Source organism: Tamandua tetradactyla, chromosome 12 (genome assembly GCF_023851605.1).
Source record: "Tamandua tetradactyla isolate mTamTet1 chromosome 12, mTamTet1.pri, whole genome shotgun sequence".
Lineage (NCBI taxonomy): Eukaryota > Metazoa > Chordata > Mammalia > Pilosa > Myrmecophagidae > Tamandua > Tamandua tetradactyla.
In genome coordinates, this window is record NC_135338.1 from 76,826,484 (window position 1) to 76,848,483 (window position 22,000).

At 39.0% G+C, this 22,000-nt stretch overlaps 1 protein-coding gene across 2 annotated transcripts in view; it reads left to right on the plus strand.

Annotated features, from left to right (window-relative positions):
* Positions 1-4,148: 4,148 nt before the first annotated feature.
* GABRB3 (gamma-aminobutyric acid type A receptor subunit beta3) overlaps positions 4,149-22,000 on the plus strand; it is a 55,643-nt gene continuing 37,791 nt past the window's right edge. The window contains exon 1 of one of the 2 annotated variants that reach the window (XM_077122366.1): positions 4,149-4,363. In XM_077122366.1, coding sequence (XP_076978481.1) covers positions 4,158-4,363 — 206 coding nt within the window. In that variant the 5' untranslated portion in view covers positions 4,149-4,157. Of the gene's footprint in view, positions 4,364-19,536; positions 19,619-22,000 lie in introns of those variants that run through there. The other variant, XM_077122367.1, reaches the window with a different exon arrangement.

Genomic DNA, 22,000 nt, shown 5'->3' on the forward strand with positions numbered 1-22,000 from the left:
GATTGCAGTTCAATTCCTGGTTGGTGTAATTATTTCCTGTGGTAGACAGCCAGCTCCTTGAGGGCTGAGACTGCGTCTAACTCATCTTTGTATCCCAGGCATTGCCTAGCATGACACAGGCAATTGATAGATATTTGTTGGATGAATGAATGAATATCTGAAATAAACAAAAATGTTCTTAGGCAGTCATGGGGTCTGACAAAAAGTGGGGCTTTACCAACTTACTTGTTGGTGGGTCTGAGAGGGCATAGGCTGATTCTGTGAATAATATTTGCTTTCTTTCAAGTTTTGATTACTATTGCTACCTTCCAAAGTCCATTCTCAGCCATCAATGACTAGCAGCAAATGTCCCTCATGTCCCACGGTAGCCCAATTTGCTGTTCTTGGAGGGACCCACTCTCCCCACTTCCTCTCCTATTTCTTATCTCCCTGCTCTTTTTCATACCAACTCCTGTATGTCACTAAGTTCACCTTGATTAAAGAATGAAAGCTCAATTCTTAATCTTCATCTTATGATCTATGAGAAGTCCAATGTCTCCTTACCACATTCCACACCCCCACCAAGAATTGTTAATTCTTGAAGCTGTTTAGGTCTCAAAGTCTCTTATTTTTTCTAAAAAATAGGCTCCATACCCAAATGTCCATCCCAAGTATATTGTGTTTCCTTGTGTCTTCCTTTTCCTTGGTCCAGGTCACTTCACCCCAAATGTAAAAATCCTTTTATCAAAATCTCGTGGTTCGGAGGGACTCATAGGAGGTATCTGTCAACAGCAATTACGTTAAATATTTTGAAGGAGAGGGTGTAGGGACTTTGATGATACCATGTTTCTTGATACTTCTTGTCCCAATGTTACCTTACATTACCTAATTCTCCACTCTCCGAGTGCAACCTGTTACTCCACCAAACTCATTTCATGTCATTAGAAGACAGCCTTAGTTCAAACCCCATTGCCCCTGATTACTCATGAGTAACCAGGGGCAAATTGCTTGAGCTCTCTAAATTGTTGCTCCTACATTTTCATGGGAATAATAATGATGATGCTTGTTTTGTATTTAAAGGAGTTGATGCATAGCATGAGGCCTGGCTCATAGTGAACAAGTGGTCAGGAAATGTTAGCTCCTGTCATTGTTAATACGTGAGGACTCATCACTGCACATCTCAAGACTTAGAAATGTGCCTCCCTGAACAGTGAAAATAGAGAATCTCCGTTAGTTCCCCCAACCCACCCCAACTGAACAAGAGAGGAGATCAGGTAGTCCTTTCCACCCTACCCTTTCCTTATGGGTCACCAGAGAAACACAACCAACGGGAGATATATAAATATTTATATCTTCTATCTAGCTAGAGATAGATAAATCAATAGATAGATAGATAGATAGATAGACAGATAGGTAGATAGATATAGAGATAGAGATTGATTTTAAGACGTTGGTTGGAAATTCTAGTGAATCAGATGTTGAATTCTTGAATTTCTTAGGTTGGAAGCTCAAGGAGTGGAAGGTGTAGTTGAGGGCACGATATAATAACCAAGTTGACACATAAAATTAACCATCACACCTTTGCCTACCAGTCTCTGCAGGGGTAAGAAGTGGTATATTGTTTTGTGTCTCTACTGATCTAATTATGCCAAAAGGTAGAAGCAAATGGAGCCAGGTTTTGATTAAATACTATTTTATTCTCTTTCTCTTACCTAAGCTCTTCTCATCCAGTCCACTCAAGTCACCTGAGAAATCACCAAAGACCAAAATTGAAGGGTGCTGTTAATGGCATGGAGAGTGACAGCATGAAATAAAATCTCAAGCTTTCAGACTGTGAATCGTAACTGGATTCTCAATGCAAACCCATAGATTCCTTCATTTCCCATAGCAGACTGGGTGCAAGCCAGTTGCAAGGGGAATCTATGAGGAGGAGTGCTAGACTTCTTGATTCAGGCATAAGGATATGATGTGTAGTTAGAAATTAGAGAAAGGAATCATTAAAACTTCTATTTGCATGAGAATGTAATCTAGGAGTTTATATTCAGGTAGAAAATCTTTTAGTTGTTACCACCAATTTATTTCCTACTCCTTTCTTTATGCCACCAAAACATTATTTCAGGTAAAATGCATTGCCTGCATTAACCGAAGTAAATGATAAAGGATGGAGTGTGTGGTGATGCACTTTGAAGATCCATTTTCATGGCAATGTTCCACATCAAACCTAATGGTCTCTGTTAGCATTTAAGGACGTCTCTCATCCAGCCCTAGCCTACCTTTTCCACCTTATTAGTTACCAGTGTGCCTTCTCCACTTCACTTAGGATTTTTTCTTCATCATCTCTCTTGTCCATTGAACACCCTCTTGCAAATGGATCTTCTTCATACATTAATTTGCTTATGTCAACCTGTTACCCAGAAACTTTCAGTGACTTTCCTTAGCTACTGAGCTGACATTTGGGTTTTTCCACCTCTGGCCACTGCCTTGGGATCCAGCCTTATCCATTTTCTTCACCCTTTTCCCCCATGACCCCATGTTCCAGCAAAGCACACTTCTCGGCATTTCACATAAATACATTAAATCAATAACTGTGTGTGTTTTAATGCTCTCTACTTGATATCTAAGCTAGTCAAGACCTATTTTTAATGTGGTTTACTCTGTGAAAATCATTAGTTAGTGGAGGGCTTCACACAGATAATACTGGGCATAGAGTTCTGCCCATAAAAGTGCCTGGGAAAAAAAAATACTAAGTTTCTTCCCATCTACTAAAATGCTATCTCTCCTTCAAGTTGCAGACCAATGCTCTATAAAGAGTCGCTAGTTTTTTTTTTCCCTTTGAATTGTCTTAGCCTTTCCTTCGTTTGTGATTTTTATAGGCCTTATTGCTTTAAAAGTTAATTACTTGTGGCTCAACAGTGTTTCTAATTGTTGTGTATGTATTGGTTTTGTCATCTCTTCTTGCCCAAAGACCAAAGTCCATGCCTGATCTTTGTCATTTCATAAGTTTCTATGGTTCAGATCTATTTAGGATAGTAACAAATAGTCTAGTAATAAATATACATTGATTAGTAGCTAGTGAGACCTGTCCTGTAAGGTAGTAGAAAGAATATTGGATAGGATGTCAAAAGACCTATGTTTAGGATGGGTTCTGGAATTGATCTGTCATATCACCACTTTGTGTATTTCATTCATCTATAAAATGAGGGTATATGAAAGCATAAGGTCTGTGAACCTACAAGGTCTTTGAGTGTGACAACAGCTGTTGTAACCCTCCATAATTGGGGAGTTTTCCTAATCACCTTTAGTAGTTCAGCTTGGATCCTTCCAGTATGGAGTTCAGAATGCTCTATGAAAATCATCATTATTTCAGACTTGATCATTTTAGACTTAAATAGTGATCGACCAAAAATAGAATTTCTTTTTTCTCTACCCAGCATCTGATTTACCTTTTTTCCACTTTATTCTCACTGCACTAACTACTTTGCAAAAATAAAAATTCTGTAGGATCATTTGTCTGGATACTTGGGCATTTTGTTGGGGAGTAAAGAGCCCATAGGGTAACACTTGGCCCACCCCCACCCCCCCCGTATCTGAGTTTGGCTATGGCAAGCTGGAAGAAAAAGAGCATATGATGGACAGGGCATAGAGACCTCCACAAATCATCATATACCCCCTGGATGTTTATTTAAGGTTTGTACTTACAGCCCACATAGGGGGCAGAACAAGAGAACGGAAGGAAAGTGTCTTCAATTGTGGAGGGAGAATTTGTAGATAGAGCTCATTCATCTTAGAGGGTTGAGGCATGGGTCTGCCTGGTGATAGATAGAGGACCCAGGGGATCACTCAAGTTCCCGGCCAGCAACCTGATCTTACGATGACATTTTGTTTTTGGCTTTCACCCTATGTTGTTATCTCTTAAATGCCAGTTTATCTAGTTTGGTCGTCATCTATGTAAAACCCAGGATTTATAACCACAAGGCAACTATGAAACCTGGTATTTACATTCACAAGAAAGCAGCCATCATTTCCTGTCTAAAAAAATGAAAGCCATTTCTAATGGCTCTTCATTATACAGTTTAGATTTAATCTTGAATCTGGCAAATGGTGGAGGAAACATACCTGTGGCTGAGCACAAACTAATTTTTTCTTTCTTTCTTTGTCCCCAGGATTACACTTTAACCATGTATTTTCAACAATATTGGAGAGATAAGAGGCTCGCCTATTCTGGGATCCCCCTCAACCTCACGCTTGACAATCGAGTGGCTGACCAGCTGTGGGTGCCCGACACATATTTCTTAAATGACAAAAAGTCATTTGTGCATGGAGTGACAGTGAAAAACCGCATGATCCGCCTTCACCCTGATGGGACGGTGCTGTACGGACTCAGGTCTGTCTGCCACTTCATGGCCCCTTCTGCAGTTTGCTTTGTCTTAGCATTTCTCACTTGAGATGATTGTTGTTAAGTGAAGCCATGTCCTCAGATCAATTAGAAAATGTCCATGAAACACTTGGAGCTTTCCAGACAAAAAAAGCAACTCATAAATATAAGTGTTGGGATGTTACTGTTACTATAAATATTCATTGAAACAATTGAAAAATGGCTTCGTTGGATTGATTTTGTATAATTGGGTCACCACATCTAAGAACACAGATTTTCTCAGGACAGAATTTCCCTATTACAGCCACACAGGTCTGTAATTAATATTGTCCTGGCACTGTGGAGGCTCTCAATAAAGGTTTTCCAAAACTATTTGCATAGTTGAAAAAAAATGGCTGTTTTATACTGAGGTAGAGTGGGACTCCACAAACTTTATTTTGGGGATAGTGCTACCAATGTATGGGATTGACTCTATCAGAGACTTCCTGCTAAGGCACATCTCTGACTCAGGTCTCATCATGAAATCACTCAAATCGGAAAAGGGAGGCTGCTGTTCTGAGCTCCACAGTGAAGGTGGTAGGGGTTTTCCTAGGAAGCCAGTTCTCTGCCCTGATATCCATCACGCCTTTTCAGGCTGCTCTACTACTGCTAGAGGTTAATTATTTTTAATATCTTCCTTGTTACATAGAACTCTTTCTTAAAGACCTTCTCTTGCCTTTTGCATTGATTTTGCATTGACTTTTGTTTTGTGTTGTTTCAAAAGAGGATTGTGTGTGTGTTTTTGTATGTGTTTCTGATCTTCTGTCCTTGTGGACTTCTAGGAGTTGCCCATGATTTTGGTGCAGCACATGCAGATATCCTAGGGAAAAGAATTATCTCAAAATATTGTGAGAATATACCTATAACTATGACCCCAGCAGTTATAAGTGAAATCATAAAACTATTGCCTATTTAAATCCAGACAACTGTGACTTTTAGTGCTTCTACTTTAACATTGCTTTAAATCGAACATGTTAAGTGGCTTTCTCAAAACATAATATAGAACGAGAATTGGATTTTAGTGAAGTCAGACTTTTTAAACTATAAGAATAAAAAGTAATACATCTAAACCAAGGCATGGTGTTATTTTAAAAAGAATCTAGCCTGAACTTTCTTTGGGGCTGTTTTTTTTTATAGTTGATGTTCTTGCCTGAAAATGAGAGATGTGGTTGGTAAACTTGTGAAGGTTCTGACAAGTACTTCAATTGTATGCAAGGTTGTCCAGAAATCATGTGAGCATAAAATGAGGAGCCGTGTTCTTAATTTACCTGTCCTACCCCCCACCAAAAAGGAAATTGTGTGTGTGTGAATGTATGTGTGTGTGTGTGTGTGTGTGGGTATGTAGAACTGTGTAGAATAGGGAGAGTGAAAAAAGAAATAAAGATCAATAAAGCTAGGACATTTGGGCTTTATAAACAAAATTTGCTATTTGGATACTCTCCATTTTCAGTTTTACTTTATTTTCTTATCAAAAGCACAGCACATAAACATATAATACATTTGAAGCACTGCAATAAGTCCAAACTCCATTAGAAAATATTGGCTTTAGCACCATAAAATTGGTAAGAGTAAGAAAGACCAAGAGATATAAAAATCTGAATCTTAAGCTAATTATCTGCCTTGAGTATATTTATATGTATAAAATAAATTAAATAAAAATATAATAATAGTATGTGGGAAGCATTCAGTAATAAACTTGATGCAATAACCTTACAAACTTATCTCTAGTGGGTGCATGGGTAGTTCAGTGGTAGAATTCTTGTCTGCCTTGTGGGAGACCGGGTTCAATTCACAGCCCGTGCACTTCCGAAAAAAAAAAAAAAAAAAAAAACACACACAGCATATAAAATAAAACAAAAAACTTTTCTCTAGTCAAATTTATATCCATTACGCATCACAAACAGCCTCTTAAATCAGTAAGTGGATTTCTAAATAAGTAGCTGTTTTTATTCAAATGTAGTCTCAATATACTCCTTAGATCTTTATTTAGAACCTCATTTTTAAAAAAACAATTCTTTGGATCTACATGGACCTAGGTAAGCTGTCAGAAAGGAAATCTCCCAACGACCACATTCTTCATTTACTTAGCAGCTTCACTCTGACAACTGACTCAATATTTGCTGATATAGACATTTCTTCCTGAAGATTTAAGGAACACGCGTAGATATATGAAAAGAGATCAATTTGAACTTTTTGGGGAAAAAAGCACATTAACAATTTAAAATGTTGATAATTCCCTTGAATTCATGAATCCATGTATTCTATACTATACTTTTATGTGAATTTAAGTACCATTTCTATATATATTCTACATGCTGTTTATACTATGTGTATCATGGTTTTTATTTTTAAAAGTGTGGTATGAGTGCTCACATTGGCAGACCACATTCTGCTATTGCTTTATATCCCACCTACTCTCTTCTTTTTGTACTCATGCACTCATTGGATCATGCTGGTGAGATGGTAAGCCTGGAGTGAGCCATTTGGTGTACCCCCAATGATGCATTATATCTTTGGGTAAATAAGTATCGTGGCATGGGCAGTGCCTCCCTGAGGAGCCTGCAGGAGGCCTGGCACACCTAAGAATTCTAGTGGGTTAAATGCCCCATGGCACATGGTTGTTGGAGATATGGGGTTTTATAGTTCCTGCCCCCCAATAGAGATTACTTTCCTACTATTGAACTGGCTGATTCCCTGTGAATTTGACATTGAATTTGTCTCACTACTGAATATAGAATTGAAGTTTCAAGCTAATGTCGATGCTTTCTTGTCAGAAGCCTAGAAATTAGGGAATCACTGGGGTTGGTCACCATCCAGTTTATCCAACAGTAACCCATGCTGGTAGGTCACTGGACACTTAGTTCCACTGGGCTCCTTTTTCTATTTCATGTCCAGCCATTGCAGTAACTGGATCAATGACAACCTTTAAATTTGTCTAGGATAGATGAAGAACTGTGGTTGTAGATGACTGATCTGTGACACAGGTTCATACGTCACCCTGCCTTATTCTGGGAAATCGTCAGTCCATAACACTGTGATGACTCTGCCCAAGTAGTTGATGACTGCTTGCACAGATACTTGAGAGTGATCATGTTCTCATGGAGGTAAAATATTGTTTCAAATTAGCAACTGTTTTTTTTCTATGACTCTTAATTCATGGGGCTTGAAACATGGGCTAACACTAACTTGTGCTTCACCAGCTTGAGCTCGGCTGAAAAAGCTTGAGCTGAGCCACATGTTCACATCACCTGTGATGAGAAAATATTCTAGGGAATCCATTCCATCTGAAAATAATACTTAGGTTCTTTGCAAATTCATTTGGGTAGCCCAGTCTTTTCAGGAATGAAGGTGTTGTGGCTGACCAAGAGGCCCACAGGAATCCTATTCCTGTCACAGCTCTTCTGCCTTTTGAGGATCGTCTGTGAGAAGATGAAATCCTTTCCACTCTCCGGTCTTTCTGTTTAGGTTTACTAGGCTCTTGATGTTTCTGAGTGTCTCTTCTTGCACTGTTCAGCATACTTTGTAATGTGGTCTTTTCTTCATGCCGTGCAGTATGCATTTCCAGGCCTTTTCTGTGATGCTAGGAATTGGTAAGTGGTTCACAAAATGTGTGATTTACTTCCAAAGACGTTTTGGAGTCTGAGGTGAGTTATCTTCACCAAAACAATGTAGTCATATTTTCCATGAGAAGCTTATTGCAATTTGTTGGACAATATTTTATAAATTCCTACTTACTATTAAAAATTGTTTAAAATTGTTAAAGTTGACATTTCTAATACCTAAAAAAAAATGGAAGCAATGTTAGAATGAAGCTAGAAACTTACTTCAGAAGACTCATAATAAGTCAGCTAATGAAGTTTGGTTATTATTTTATTCCAATGCTGTATTTTATATAGTAGTTTTGGTCAAGCATCCGTTTTCCCCAGAAAAGATGTAAGCTCACAGAGGTATTAATGCTCACATGACTGGAATGCAGGGACAAACCCTGCATTCAAACTGCAAGCCCTTGCTTTTTCATTAACACTCAATCACTTCTGTGGAGTTAAATAATATTGATGAATTGCTTTCCAAAGGAGATTATGTCAATTTATAGTCTCACCAGTAGTAAAGTACAAATTGCCTTTATGGTTGTGACAACTGCTTTGGGTTTTATCATTATTTAGGCTACTGTAAATAGCCTATCCATATTCTCCATCTCCCTGTACACTTCATAAGCGATTATGACATATAGCCGGAGTGTCCACTGAGGTGAAGGTATAGTGCTGACTTGAAAACAACTGTATCTGGTGCTGTTTACTAAAGGGTGTTGAGAAAAAAGCATTTGTTAGATCAGTAGCTGCATACCAGGTACCAGAGGATGTATTGATTTGCACAAGCGTTGATACCACAACTGGAACAGCACCTGCAGTTGGGGTCACCACCAGGTTAAATTTATGATAATCCACTGTCATCCTTCAAGATCCATCTGTTTTCTGCATAGGCTAAATAGGAGAGTTGAATGGAGATGCAGTGGGACTCACCACCCCTGCATTCTTCAAGTCCTTGGTGATGGCACTAATCTCTGCAACCCCTAGAGGAACCCAGTGTTGCTTTTGTTTTACTGTTTTTCTTAGAAGCGGTTCTAGTGGCTTCCACTTGGTTTTTCCTATAATAATAGTCCTCACTCTGCATGTCAGGGAACCGATATAGGCATTTGGCATGTTGCTGAGTATATCTATTCCAATTATGCACTCTGGAACTGGGGAAATAACCACTGAGTGGGTCTGGGGACCCGCTGGACCCACTGTGAGAAAGACCTGAGTTTAAACTCTGTTGATTACCTGGACTCCATAAGGCCCAACTCTAACTGGCAGAGCACCCTGATGTTTTGGGTATCCTAGAATAAATGTCACTTCCAAACCAGTGTCTAATGACCCCTGAAATGTCTGATCATTTCCTTTTCCCCAGCACACATTACCCTGGTAGATTGTTGTAGGTCTCTTTGGGGAAGGCTGGGAGGAAGATTTAACAGTGTGAATTTTGGGCAGTGTAATGGTGCCTTCCTCAAGGGCACCTGGGCTTCCCTTCATTCAAGGGGCTCTGACTTTGTAAACTGACTCAAGTTTACAATTGATTGAATTGATTGAGGGGCCATGACTTTCTGTTTTTGTGATTCAAGTTAGACTTTTGTTTAATTGACTTGGAAGTCTTCTGCTCACACAGGCTGTGCTGATTTGAAGTTGTTACGTACCCCAGAAAAGCAAAGCCTTGCTCTTCTAGTCCAATCTTGTGAGGGCAGACCTATTCTTGGGTAGGGCCTTTTGATTAGGTTGTTTGTATGGAGATGTGACCCCACTCCTTCAAACTGGGTCTTAATCATTTTACTTGAGCCCCGTATGAAGAGAATAAAAAGAAGAAAACATAGAGAGAGCTCAGAGCCAACACAGAGAGCAGAAAGATGAAACCAGGACACAGACATTTGGAGATGCTAAACTGAGAGATAGAATCCAGAATTTGCTCCAGAGAAGCTAAGTGAAGATCCAGAGATGCTTAGAGGGAGAGTAGTTTCAAACCATAAGCTGGCAGAGAAGGACAGCAAGAGTCACCATGCACCTTCCCACGTGACAGAGAAATCCAGATGCAAGCTACTTTCCCTCTAAGAAGGTACCTCTTGGTGCTTTAATTTGGACATTTTCATGGCCTTAGAATTGTAGCTTGTAACTTAATAAATCTCCTTTATAACTGCCAATCCACTTCTGCATATTGCAGCCATAGCAAACTGAAACGTAGGTCAAGTAATAATTTAGTAGACTGCCTGTCTATTTTATTTCTAGGTACCTCGTGATCTACTAGCTAATTCAGTAGCTCTCTGCAAGTCAGAATATTCCAATTATTACTTTAAGCTGCTGTCCATTATGGTAACCATGCCCGTCTTGTCTTTGTTGATTGAGTGCTTCAATTTGCCTTCTGCCAACCTGGGATTTGATCATTCTCATTGTGTTTAAGCATCCAAGTTCAGTGACTGCAGTTTCCAAAGTAATATCTGACCTGTAGAGAGGAGCAACCACAGAGCTCTTCAGGAGTGATGGAGTTGATATCACACATTTATTGCTCACAGCTCTGCTGAAAGTTGTGCCTCTGGACATTCCCAGGGTGTGTGAGAAAGTGTTACATGATAAATCCACATTAACATTCCAATCTCTCTAAGCCTTTGGATCCCCTCATCTGCGTTGAACCAGGGCAGTTCTGGCATTTTGACTTTGGGCAATGTAGGCCACCTTTTGGTCCATGTCTCAGCTAACTACCTGAAAAAACTGTTAGAGCGCTTTCTAACCTCTCGGGCTGTGACACTGAATCCAGGATCTCTGCTTAGTGGGCCCATATCAGTAAATTCAGCCTGATCTAACTTTATATTCTTTTCACAATTATCCCATACCCTTAATATCCATCCCCACATATATTTCCCTGATTTCTGTCCATATAAATTGGAAAAATCATGCAGTTCTTTTGAAGCATAGTGCACCTCCTCATTGGTCACACTTTATACCATACTTTTTAAGATTTGTTGGGACTGTAGTTTAGTTGTAGCCCTGAAAGAAGACATGGGTGGTGGAGGTGGGTTATGAAAAGAATTATCAGTGTCTTGCAAGCTATCTACCTCAGGGCAGCCCATGGTAAAAAAGATTAGTATCTTCAGACAGATATGTGAGGACTGGTTACTTAGGGTGGTGGTTACAGGTTAATTAGGCACACCAGGATTAATCTCTTCAGGTGGAATCCAGATGGCTGATTTCTCAGGGCAGACTATTACAGGTTTATCTGGCAAAGGAGACTCAACATAGTCTAGGGTTTCAATGTTCCCACTGTCACCATTTTCAACCTACATATCCCCATTCCAATTTCCAGGATCCTATTCCTTTCCAGTCAACAACTTCACTTAACAGTAGACACCCTGCAAAGTTAGAAATTTATTTTTTTTGTAATGCAACAACTCGCACAGACTCTGGGTCTCATTCTCAGACATCTCAACTCTGTGGCTACGAGAAATAAGAATTTCTTTCAGAGCACTCATAGAAACTTTTATGTCCTTTATGAGATGCTTAAGCTAGAACCATTGAGCTCATCCCTTTCTTTGACAACCATATCCAGGGTATTTAGAACAACAAGAGAGCATCATTATTCTTTTTAGCTCCACAAAACTCCATTATGATGTCAAATACACTGTCACCCAGAACCTTACATCTTATATGCATTTGAGTGACCATATCCAATGTTGATATTTTACAGAACTGTATTACCAATTCACACTATGGACTATCAGGGCCACCTTGACCATTGGAAATAGTTATTAGGTACCTTTGAATCTAATCATATTAGAGACCCAATTGCAAAAGTCCCAGAACTAACTCAGAAATCTCATCCTTAAGATTCTGTTTCTCAAAAACATACTTACATACAATATATGTAATAAAATATGTATTTATTATTAAGAATTGGTTCATATGGCTATGGGGAAGGGCAAGTCCAAATTCCTTAGCGCAGGCCAGAAGCTGGAAACTCTGATGAAGATTTTCAGTGAATTCCGAAGGAGAAACTGGGTGGATGAAGTAGAGATGGAAATTCTCCCTCAACTTAAATCCTTAGTTCTCCATTTAGGGTTTCAACAGCTTGGATGAGACATCTTTCATTGGTAAAAGCAATCTTTTCAGTTCATTGTAGATGTGCTCAGCCATAGATGCAATCAACTTACTGATGATTTAAATTTGTGAGATATCCTCAAAGTAATAATCTGGCTAGTGCTTGCCTGACCAAACCACTGGACATTATAACCTAGCCAAGTTGACACATGAAGCACAACTTGCACTTTTTAATTTTAAGGTAATTATTATTTATTCTCTTACCTCCATTAACAATACAGTAGAGAGACTGTCAGTTAGTTTCTGAGAACTGTCAAGGGTTGAGATTAAGTGGTGAATAATGCAGATAATGTTGGCAATTCACGGAGTTTATATTCAAAAACTTGTTATTAATAAGACGGCTGACTCTAGATTATTTTTATATATCAGCAATGGAAATAGGTTTTATTAATTCATCTCTAGTTATAAGATCATTTAAAAATTTCACCTGTGACTGTGATATATTAACTTCTTACATTTATCCATCTTTGAATTCCTGAAATAAATCGTCCTTTATCATGGTGGGCAATACTTCGGAAAAAATTGTTCAGTTTGACTTTCCCAAGGTTAATTTGCAATTTTTTTGCATCTTTAGACAGCCAGTATATTGATAATAAGCATCACTTTGATCTAGTCATAGTGCAAGTTTATGTTTGGCTTCCACTGTCCACTACCCAGTAAAACTTTGTTTAGTAAGGTGTGCACTTTCTCTACCTCTGATGAAAAGTTGAGCATATCCCATAGGCTGTCTGCCAATGTTAAGTGATAATTGTTTTTCATCTTTGTATTACTAGAACATTTTCAGTCCACTGTTTAGTACTAAATTCAGATTCAGCATAAAATATTTTCCTTTCTCAGCATCTAGCTCTATTTCAGTCTGGAAGCCTTCACTGGTTACGGGGAGAGTAGTTGTCTTCCCAGCTCTCAGCCTCTACTACTCTTCTATCCCTTCCCAGCCCAGCTTGATGGCTTATATATGACTTCTCCAATTTTGATTGTTGTTTGGGGTGGGGATGGGCGGATGGAGAGAAAATTAGTAAATAAAGTTTTACTTGAACTGTTACCATTTTTGAGTGGCTTTAGACTTTAGTCCTGAAAGATACTGAAATGACTCTTCTCTGAGCTTCCCACCACTGGGCACCTATCTCCAGTAGTTTCCTTAACTGGCTATTTTCTTTTGGGAGGAGGTGAGGGTGGGCAGTAGTAGGATGCTTTTATATTCCATAGAGTTCTTTGGGACTCTTTCCTTAGTTCTAGGAATCTATCTTTCATAATCATCTTCTATCCCTCCTCTCCTCTAGGCCAGTGGAGGGATGGATCCTCTGTTCAAAAGAATTCTGGATAATTCTTTAATTTTTTATTCAGAATCTGCTTCGTGTTTTTTTGTAATTAGAGCAGTTATAATGTTTACAGAAAAATCATGCAGAAAGTACAGACTTCCCATCAGAATCTGCATTTTTATAAGATCTCCCAGTGATTTGTGTGCTAAAAGCTTAAGGAGCCATCCATGTCATTAAGTGGTTTTCACTTGTGTCACTTCCACTGTTTCTATCTCCAGTTACATGCCCTCCAGTTTTGTCCATGTAACTCATGTCTGGTCCACAGGAGATGTGCCCTTATTCTTAGTCTAGTAGGCTGATCCCCTCCCCCCGCCCCGACATCTCAAGCCTTCTTAATTTTCTCAGGTGCGAGGTATACTTCAGTCTCCTCCTAGTGTCCCACCTGGAAGGAGCCAACCTCCCACCAGGATGGGTAGAAACTCTCCAAAGAAATCTATTCCCAAGTTCCCTCTCTCTCCTTATTTTAACTCTTGTTAACATCCATGGCTTTCCTAAAGTTTCCAAGAACCATACACTAATTCACTTAAATTTCCTTGATAAATTCTTCCACAGGGAGCAGTGTTTCAGGGTCCTCTTAAAAGTTTCTTTAATGCATATCATACAGATTTAATTTTGTACAATCTCAATTTCTTCTATAGTTATGAGTCTCTTCATGTTTCTTTCTTGTATCAATCTTGAGAATCCATGTTTTTCAGGAAAATGTTTTTTTTTCTGGATTTTCTACTTCATTTAATCATATATATGTGTATAACTTTTCATATTTTTAAACTTCTAAGAACATTATATTCTCTTTTTCATTTATAATTGTGTTCAGTGACATCAAGAAATACTTATCTATTTTATTTATATTTTAAAGAACTAGCCCTTAATTTTACATCATAATTCTATTAATTAATTCCTGCTTCTTTCTTTATAAACATCCTCTTCCTCTTGCTTTTAAAAGATTGGTTTATTGTGTCATGTTTAACTTTAATTTGTTGACTTGGAAACTCTGTTCATTTTTGTTCTGTTTGTCTAGTAAAGATAACATAACTGTTTTCTGTCTTCTTTACCTGTTATCTTTCCTGTTTTCAAGGCCTCAGCTTCTGCCTTCGGAAAATTTAATGAGCTTACCTTCTTTTTGCTACTCATAGTGTTGTCCCCAGGCCAACAACATCACTGTAAACATCACCTGGGAGCATCGTCTGGGAAATTCAGAATCTCAGGCCCACCTCTCCTGACTCAGAATCTACTTTGTGTTTTTTTGCAATTAGAACAGTTATAAAGTTTACAGAAAAATCATGCAGAAAGTGCAGACTTCCCATCAGAATCTGCATGTTCATAAGATCTCCCAGTGACTTGTGTGCTAAAAGTTTAAGAAGCCATCCATGTCATTAAGTGGTTTTCACTTGTGTCAATTCCACTGTTTCTATCTCCAGTATAAATTTCAGTCCTGCACTGTTCTAGTTTGCTGGCTGCCGGAATGCAACGCACCAGAGACGGACTGGCTTTTAATAAAAGGGGATTTATTTTGTTGGTTCTTCAGAGGAAAGGCAGCTAACTTTCCACTGAGGTTCTTTCTTACGTAGAAGGCACAGGATGGTCTCTGCTGGTCTTTTCTCCAGGCCCCTGGGTTCCAACAACTTTCCCCTGGGTGACTTCTTTCTGCATCTCCAAAGGCCTGGGCTGAGCTGCTAGTGCTGAGATGAGGAATGCCGAGCTGCTGAGGCTGTGCTAAATTGTGTTCTCTCATTTAAGCACCAGCCAATTAAGTCAAACGTCACTCATTGCAGCAGACACGCCTCCTAGCTGACTGCAGATGTAATTGGCAACAGATGAGGTTCACGTACTGTTGGCTAATGTCTGCAGCAACAAGATTAGGTATGCTCACCTGGCCAAGTTGACAACTGAATCTAACTAACACATGCACCCATGAGACTCCTTGCATTCTCTTCTCAGTTTCACAAAAAAGTCTCTTCTATGCGTCTCTGACTTCATCTTGGGCTGTTTCTTTCTGTTTTCCTGTTCTCATTTTACAGAGGTCACATCCATTCATACCTTTTGACCATCAGAAGTATCTCTTCTGCGTTTCTCAACATTTATTTGCTATGCTCCCATGTTTTTTCATGGAATAACTCTTTTTTTATTCAGAATGTTTATCCTTAAATGGTACAGATTCATTGAGACAGAGTGATTTTCTAATGGCATATGTATATGATGACAATGGCCCCTTCAGTCTCAACTCAGATTGAAAGCTTTAGCCTCTAAGGTATAAATCTGAAGATCAGAGTAATTTGCTCAATTTGTAGTGCCTAATTGGCATCCATTTATGGAAGACCTTAGTTGTCTGACTACTGGGTAAACATACTAGGCTAGAAGTCAGACTCGATCTATACTACTTTGAATAAGCTCTGATAACATTTTCTACCACTGTGTGTCCAACTTCCATGTCCTGTGTATACCTGCCTTTAGTTGGGATGGATTTCCTCACAGCCTCTGGCTCTCATGCATTTGACTATCCCCACTTTCCCTACCACTCGCATTCTGGGAGTTATGTTCTATAAAGCTAATAAGCGAAAATAAAAGAGAGAGAGAAGAGGAGGAGCTGGTGGGTGAAAGAGCAGGGTCTGGTCTCTCACTGTGCCTAGTTCAGAGCTATTTTTCTAGCTCTGGCCAATGGACCTTTCTGCATTGATGGAAATATTCTATATGTGCCCTAATATGGTAGCCGCCAGCCACATGTGGCTGTTGAGGACTTCAAATGTGGCTACTGCATGTGAAAAACTGAATTTTTAACTTTATGTTATTTTACCTTATTGAAAATTTTAAAATGAAGAGCCACATATGGTTTGTGGCTCCCGAATAAGAAGATGTAGTTCTAGATTGTGAAGCCTTAAGTGCCAAAATTAGAAACAGATGTTTGGAGAGTGTCAAAGTTCTTTCTTGATTCTTCACACCGCCAACCCTAGAGGGTTGAACTGGTGTCACCTTTGAGATCCTCCTGGTAGGTGCACTAGGCTCCAGCATAAACTTTTCTCTTATTTTTGGTTTACAGCACTATCTCCTGTTTTGGCCTTTGTGTGGTTTTATCATCATATAGTTTAACAACTGGGAGGGGCTACATCAGTCCTGTCTAGTTTGCAAAATTCGACTACTCATTCCACCAAAGATTATATTTCTAAAATGATAGTGTATTTGTGCTTAAACCAAGAAATAGATGCTGCTATTTTGGAAAAATGGCATCTACTAAAGGCTTTGCTATCTTGTGACATCCCTAAGAAATACTAGGTTATGGTTTATATTTAAAAATAATTTATTGTTTTTTATCTATGCCGTTACTTGTAGTGATTATCATATCAGATATGTACTGCCACTGCAATCCCATGTAACAAAAGCTATCAAACCTCAATATCACAGAAGAAGTGTTCATTGCTCATGTTTTTGGGTGGCTAATGAGAATCTCTGCCGAGTCTTACTGGGTTCACTCACAGCCTGAGAATGAGTGGTCCATTTGCTGCCCCAGGATGGTTTGGCCAGAATGAGAAGGTTCCTCCGTCCTGCTTCCAACATCCCCCATTTTCGTCCTAGGATATTAGACTGGCCTGGGTGCATGAGAAGGCCAAAACAATAGAATGCTTCTGAGGATCTAAGTTTGGGAATAGCATACCGTCACTTCCATACACTGTCAGGCAAAGTAAGTCACAAAGGCCACCATGATTCAATGGGTGCACCGACAGATGCTCCTCTTCAGTATGAATAATTGCAAATGCATTGTAAATGAGAAGGCATACTAGGAAGGGGAAAGAAATGAAGCTACTAGTACAATCAGTTTTCCACTAGGAGTTTCCCCACCAATTTCTTCAAGGAGTCTGCATAAGAAGGACCTGTGGACTGATGTGTGAATGTATTTTCTTAGATATTTTGTGAAATAAAACTAAACAAATCAGGATAACTTAAAAGTTGGCTTATGTCCTGTGGTTTCTCCATGTTAAGTAGCAAAGTACTTGCTTTAGAAAAATGTTCCATCTGAATGATTTGAATAGGTCATTAATCTCAATATCTGAGTTCTTATTCCTGGGAAAATGGTAGAAGCCTCAGCCACCCAATGTGCTTGTCATCTGAGGAACCAAAAAAGAAGATGAGTATGAGTTACTATAGAGCACTAGAAAATGACTAATTGGTTGTCTGCAAAGCAACACCCTGAGTGTGGTTCTATTCTGTGGTGTTGGAATAGTCATTGCCCAGAGTTCTTGCACATTTAGGTATCCCAAGTACAAGGTTATACAGAAGACACCGTTTATTGACTCCTGGCTTATTGTGAGTTTAACAAGATTGTAATCAAAGAGCCAGAAGACTCAACAGAGCCTGACTTTCTCTATGACCCTCACCGCCAAAACCATTAAAGCTTGTGGTAGTCAACATTGGCCTACTAAAGATTCAAACCTGCAGTATGAAGACTGGGAGACACCACACATCTGTGAAAGCAGAGGGCATCTCATCCAAGCATTATGACCAGTGAACACATGGAAACTTTTAGTCTGTGACTGTGAAAGGCCAGAGCTACTATTGGCAGTGCTTGATTGAGGGTAGGTGTCCTGGCTGCTACTTTCATTTGGGGATGAAAACTAAGAAGGCCTAAGTCACCTCATTTCTCTTTCTACCTTTTGCTTGAGTCCCATGCTTCTTGGCTGGTCCCAAGGTGCCTAAAGTCATTTATTTAGCGAGTAATTAAAGCACCTTTCATTACGGGATGCTGTTTTGGGCACTGGAGAGGTGGCTATGACCAGGAGAAACAGCTCCCTGACCTTATGAACTCACCTGGGGCTGGTGGGAATGCAACAAGTCTACTAATGGATGGACGTGGCAACTGAAGAGGTTCTAAGTATGATAAAACATGAAAATGGGGTAATGGAAGGAGAGTTAGCTGGGACTATTTCTTTAGTTCTACAAGCTGGGATAATTTATTTCTGAAGACCTCTCTGAGAAAGTTAGTCAATGAAGGGACCCATCCTCTGAATGTCCACCAGGACCATCAAAATCCACATGAATAAAGAACACTTAAATCTCTTCTCCTGTGAATTTACAGTGAATCTAAAGACACATGCAAGTAGGGGAAAAGATTGTGTGCATTTTCTGCAATATTCATTGTAAGCATTTATCTCAGACTCAGTTACTATTCAACCCTTCACCAACAGCACTGTCTAAGAGTATTTGCATAACTTGGCTGGCAGTAAGTCATGTTCATCACCAGTTAACAGCTACATTTCCATGACAGCCTCTACCAGGTAATTTGGGGAGAAATGTGTATCTGTACAATTAGTTGAATGGCTTGCATTTGCCCTTATTATTCTTTTTAAATTAATGGAAATTAAAAAAATGGAAGTGCTGATACCAGAGTACATCTCAGAAGATTAGTAATTGGGACAAAATGCAAACCATTTGACACACTGAAAAACATGAATCTTGACCTCCTTTGCCTTGACTATCTTTGATTCCCCTTCAGTTGTGTAGGAAAAAGACATACACATATAATTTGAGGGCAGTGTCTAAAACATTGGGTGCCACAATTATTTCATAGTGGGATTTAAAAATCTCTGGAGATAGTATGCCTCTTATGACTTTCAAGTTTATTGCTTGAATGTTCACACTTTGGATTGTTAAATGTACCTTTAAGAATTTGGTACTTATAAAAGCTGAGACTATCTAATAAATTCTATCCTATTCTACAATGGAAGGAAAGCCATTTGAATTAATATCAGTGTAGCTATTGCAGAGGTACTAGGTGGAATATCCATTTTCTGCTATTATATTTTATATTGCCAGCATGTCATAAATATCATGGAAATATAATGTATATATTATATATATATTACAAAATTTCTTTACCCCACTTTTTTTTCAAAACAAGAGCCTCACTTCCTGACTAAGCTTTTTAAAAGTTGGATGTACTTTGTCCTTTAAGGCAGGAGGGGTATCAAAGAGATCATAGAATATAGGAGTCACACTCATGGGTCTGAATATTGTGCCTGCCCCTCAGCCACAGTCTCAGTATAGCCAGATGACCTACCCTTTCCAAACCTTTGTTTGCTCATCTGCAAAGTGAGAATAATGATAATCCTTACTGGTGAGGTCATCATGATATTATCTGCATGCATGTTAACAAGCTCACCACAAAGTTGAGCACAGAGCAATGGTCCAACTAATAATCCATGAAGTAGACAAGAATGGGTTCCATCCTAGGTCCCAAGACAGTAAGTAAGCACGCATCCTATAACACTGCCCAGTCTTCTAACCCTCTCCTCTCCATCTTTACATTGGTGTTCATTTTGTTTGTTTTTACTTCTTGTTTTCAGCACCCCCAAAGTGTGACTGTTTAAATAAAGGGACACACTGAATGAAGACAGCTTCTCATCATGTGGCTACAATCTTCCTCTGCTTTTCTACTGGAAGTATGCAGTGCAAACATGAGATTCTAAGCACCACTGTATCTCCATCAAAAAGCCTAAAAAGAAGCAATTACAATATCACAAAGAAATACTGCAGAGATACACATCCAGGGAATCTTCATTAGAAATACAAGTGACACTCTCAGATTACAGAGGGCCAGAAACATAGACATATAGCTGAATGGTGGTTAAGTTCTCCTGTCTGGACAAATAATAATTATTCAGAAAAATATGAAGGAATGTGTGTGAGCGTTGGGGATTATGCACACCAAGCACGGATGTTAATGGAGCTCTCTGCCCTTGGTTGATCTCTATTAGCAATCCTTGAGCTGTTGAGTATCCAGGCTGAAATTCTTCAGCTCTCCTACGGTTTCTGCTAACATTCAGTTAATTCATATAGAACGTCAGTTCATTCATATAGAACATCCACTCACACAAAGCCTCGTATGAGTTTGGCCAACTTGAATAAAGGTTGTTTTTTTTTTTTTTCTTTTCTTCATTGTGCATTTATTTATTTTATTTTTAAAAATATTTTTATTAATAAAACCAATCAACATACAACATGGACATCCTTTTTTTATCACATAGTTGTATATTCATCATCATGATCATTTCTTAGAATATTTGCATCAATTCAGAAAAAGAAATAAAAAGAAAACAGAAAAAAATTCATACATACCCTACTCCTTACCCTCCCTTTCATTGATCATTAGCATTTCAATCTACTAAATTTATTTTAACATCTGTTCCCCCATTATTTATTTATTTTTAATCCATATATTTTACTCATCTGTCCATAAGGTAGATAAAAGAAGCATCAGACACAAGGTTTTCACAAACACACAGTCACATTGTGAAAGCTGTATCATTATACAGTCATCTTCAAGAAACCTGGATACTGGAACACAGCTCTACATTTTCAGGCAGTTCCCTCCAGCCTCTCTGTTACACCTTAACTAAAAAGGTGATATCTATTTAATGCATAAGAATAACCTCCCGGATAACCTCTTGACTCTGAAACCTCTCAGCCATTGACACTTTATTTTGTCTCATTTCTCTCTTCCCCCTTTCAGTTGAGAAAGTTTTCTTAATCCCTTGATGCTGAGTCCCAGATCATTCTAGGATTTCTGTCCCACATTGCCAGAAAGATCCACACCCCTGGGAGTCATGTCCCAAGTGGAGAGTCATGTCCCACGTAGGGCAGTGAGTTTGCTTATCATGTTGGCTGAGAGAGAGAGGCCACATCTGAGCAACAAAAGAGGTTCTCTTGGGGGTGACTCTTAGGCCTAATTTTAAGTAGGCCTAGCCTATCCTTTGCGGGGTTAAGTTCACATGAACAAACCTAAAGATTGGGGGCGCAGCCTATTGCTTTGGTTGTCCCCACTGCTTGTGAGGATATCAAGAATTCTCCACTTGGGGAAGTTGAATTTTCCCCCTTTCTCACCATTCCCTCAAGGGGACTTTGCAGATGCTTTTTTATTGAATGAAGGTTTTGTGGCTCAGAGAAGGGTGCACAATACAGAAACTTCCAATCTCGCTTTTTGTTCTCTCCCCACTTTATCTCTTTTCTTTGTACTCTGTCCCATTGGCGCAACAGACCCCATTCCTTCTTCCATTGCAGCATCTCAGTGCTCTCTTTTGCAGCTTGAGCAAGCTCTTGTGTCTCACGCTCTACCCTAAAAGAATTGTCCAAGTATTTTTTCCATGTGAAGAATAATGAATAGATGTTTCTACTTTTTTCCACAAGGAAATAGGTAAAGAGCTCTACTTAATGGCCAACATTCCACTGGAATGAGAACACCTGGACAATGACTGTATTTTGGGAAAACATGGTAGTTATCTTTATGGGAAGAAGAGAATACTCTCACAGTTCTTCTAGTTATCATGCTCTTCTTGAAAAATTCCTGTGAAGCACTCTAGATAATGTCACAATAAACATGAGCTTAACACATGAATTGTCCCCAAATGTGCTTGTGTGTGTGTGTGCCTGTGTGCTTTAAGGGTGGTATTAGGAAATGAATAAGAAAACAAAAAGTAAGAAATGGTACTCTCAACTTTATAGACTCTGTTCAGGTGTATAGTATGTAAGAAGAATTTAAATTGTTCAACACTTCCAGCAGAGGTCTTCTTTTATTCATCACAAAAATTCATATTTTTAGCAGAGCTTTTCCTAATCTTACATCATAG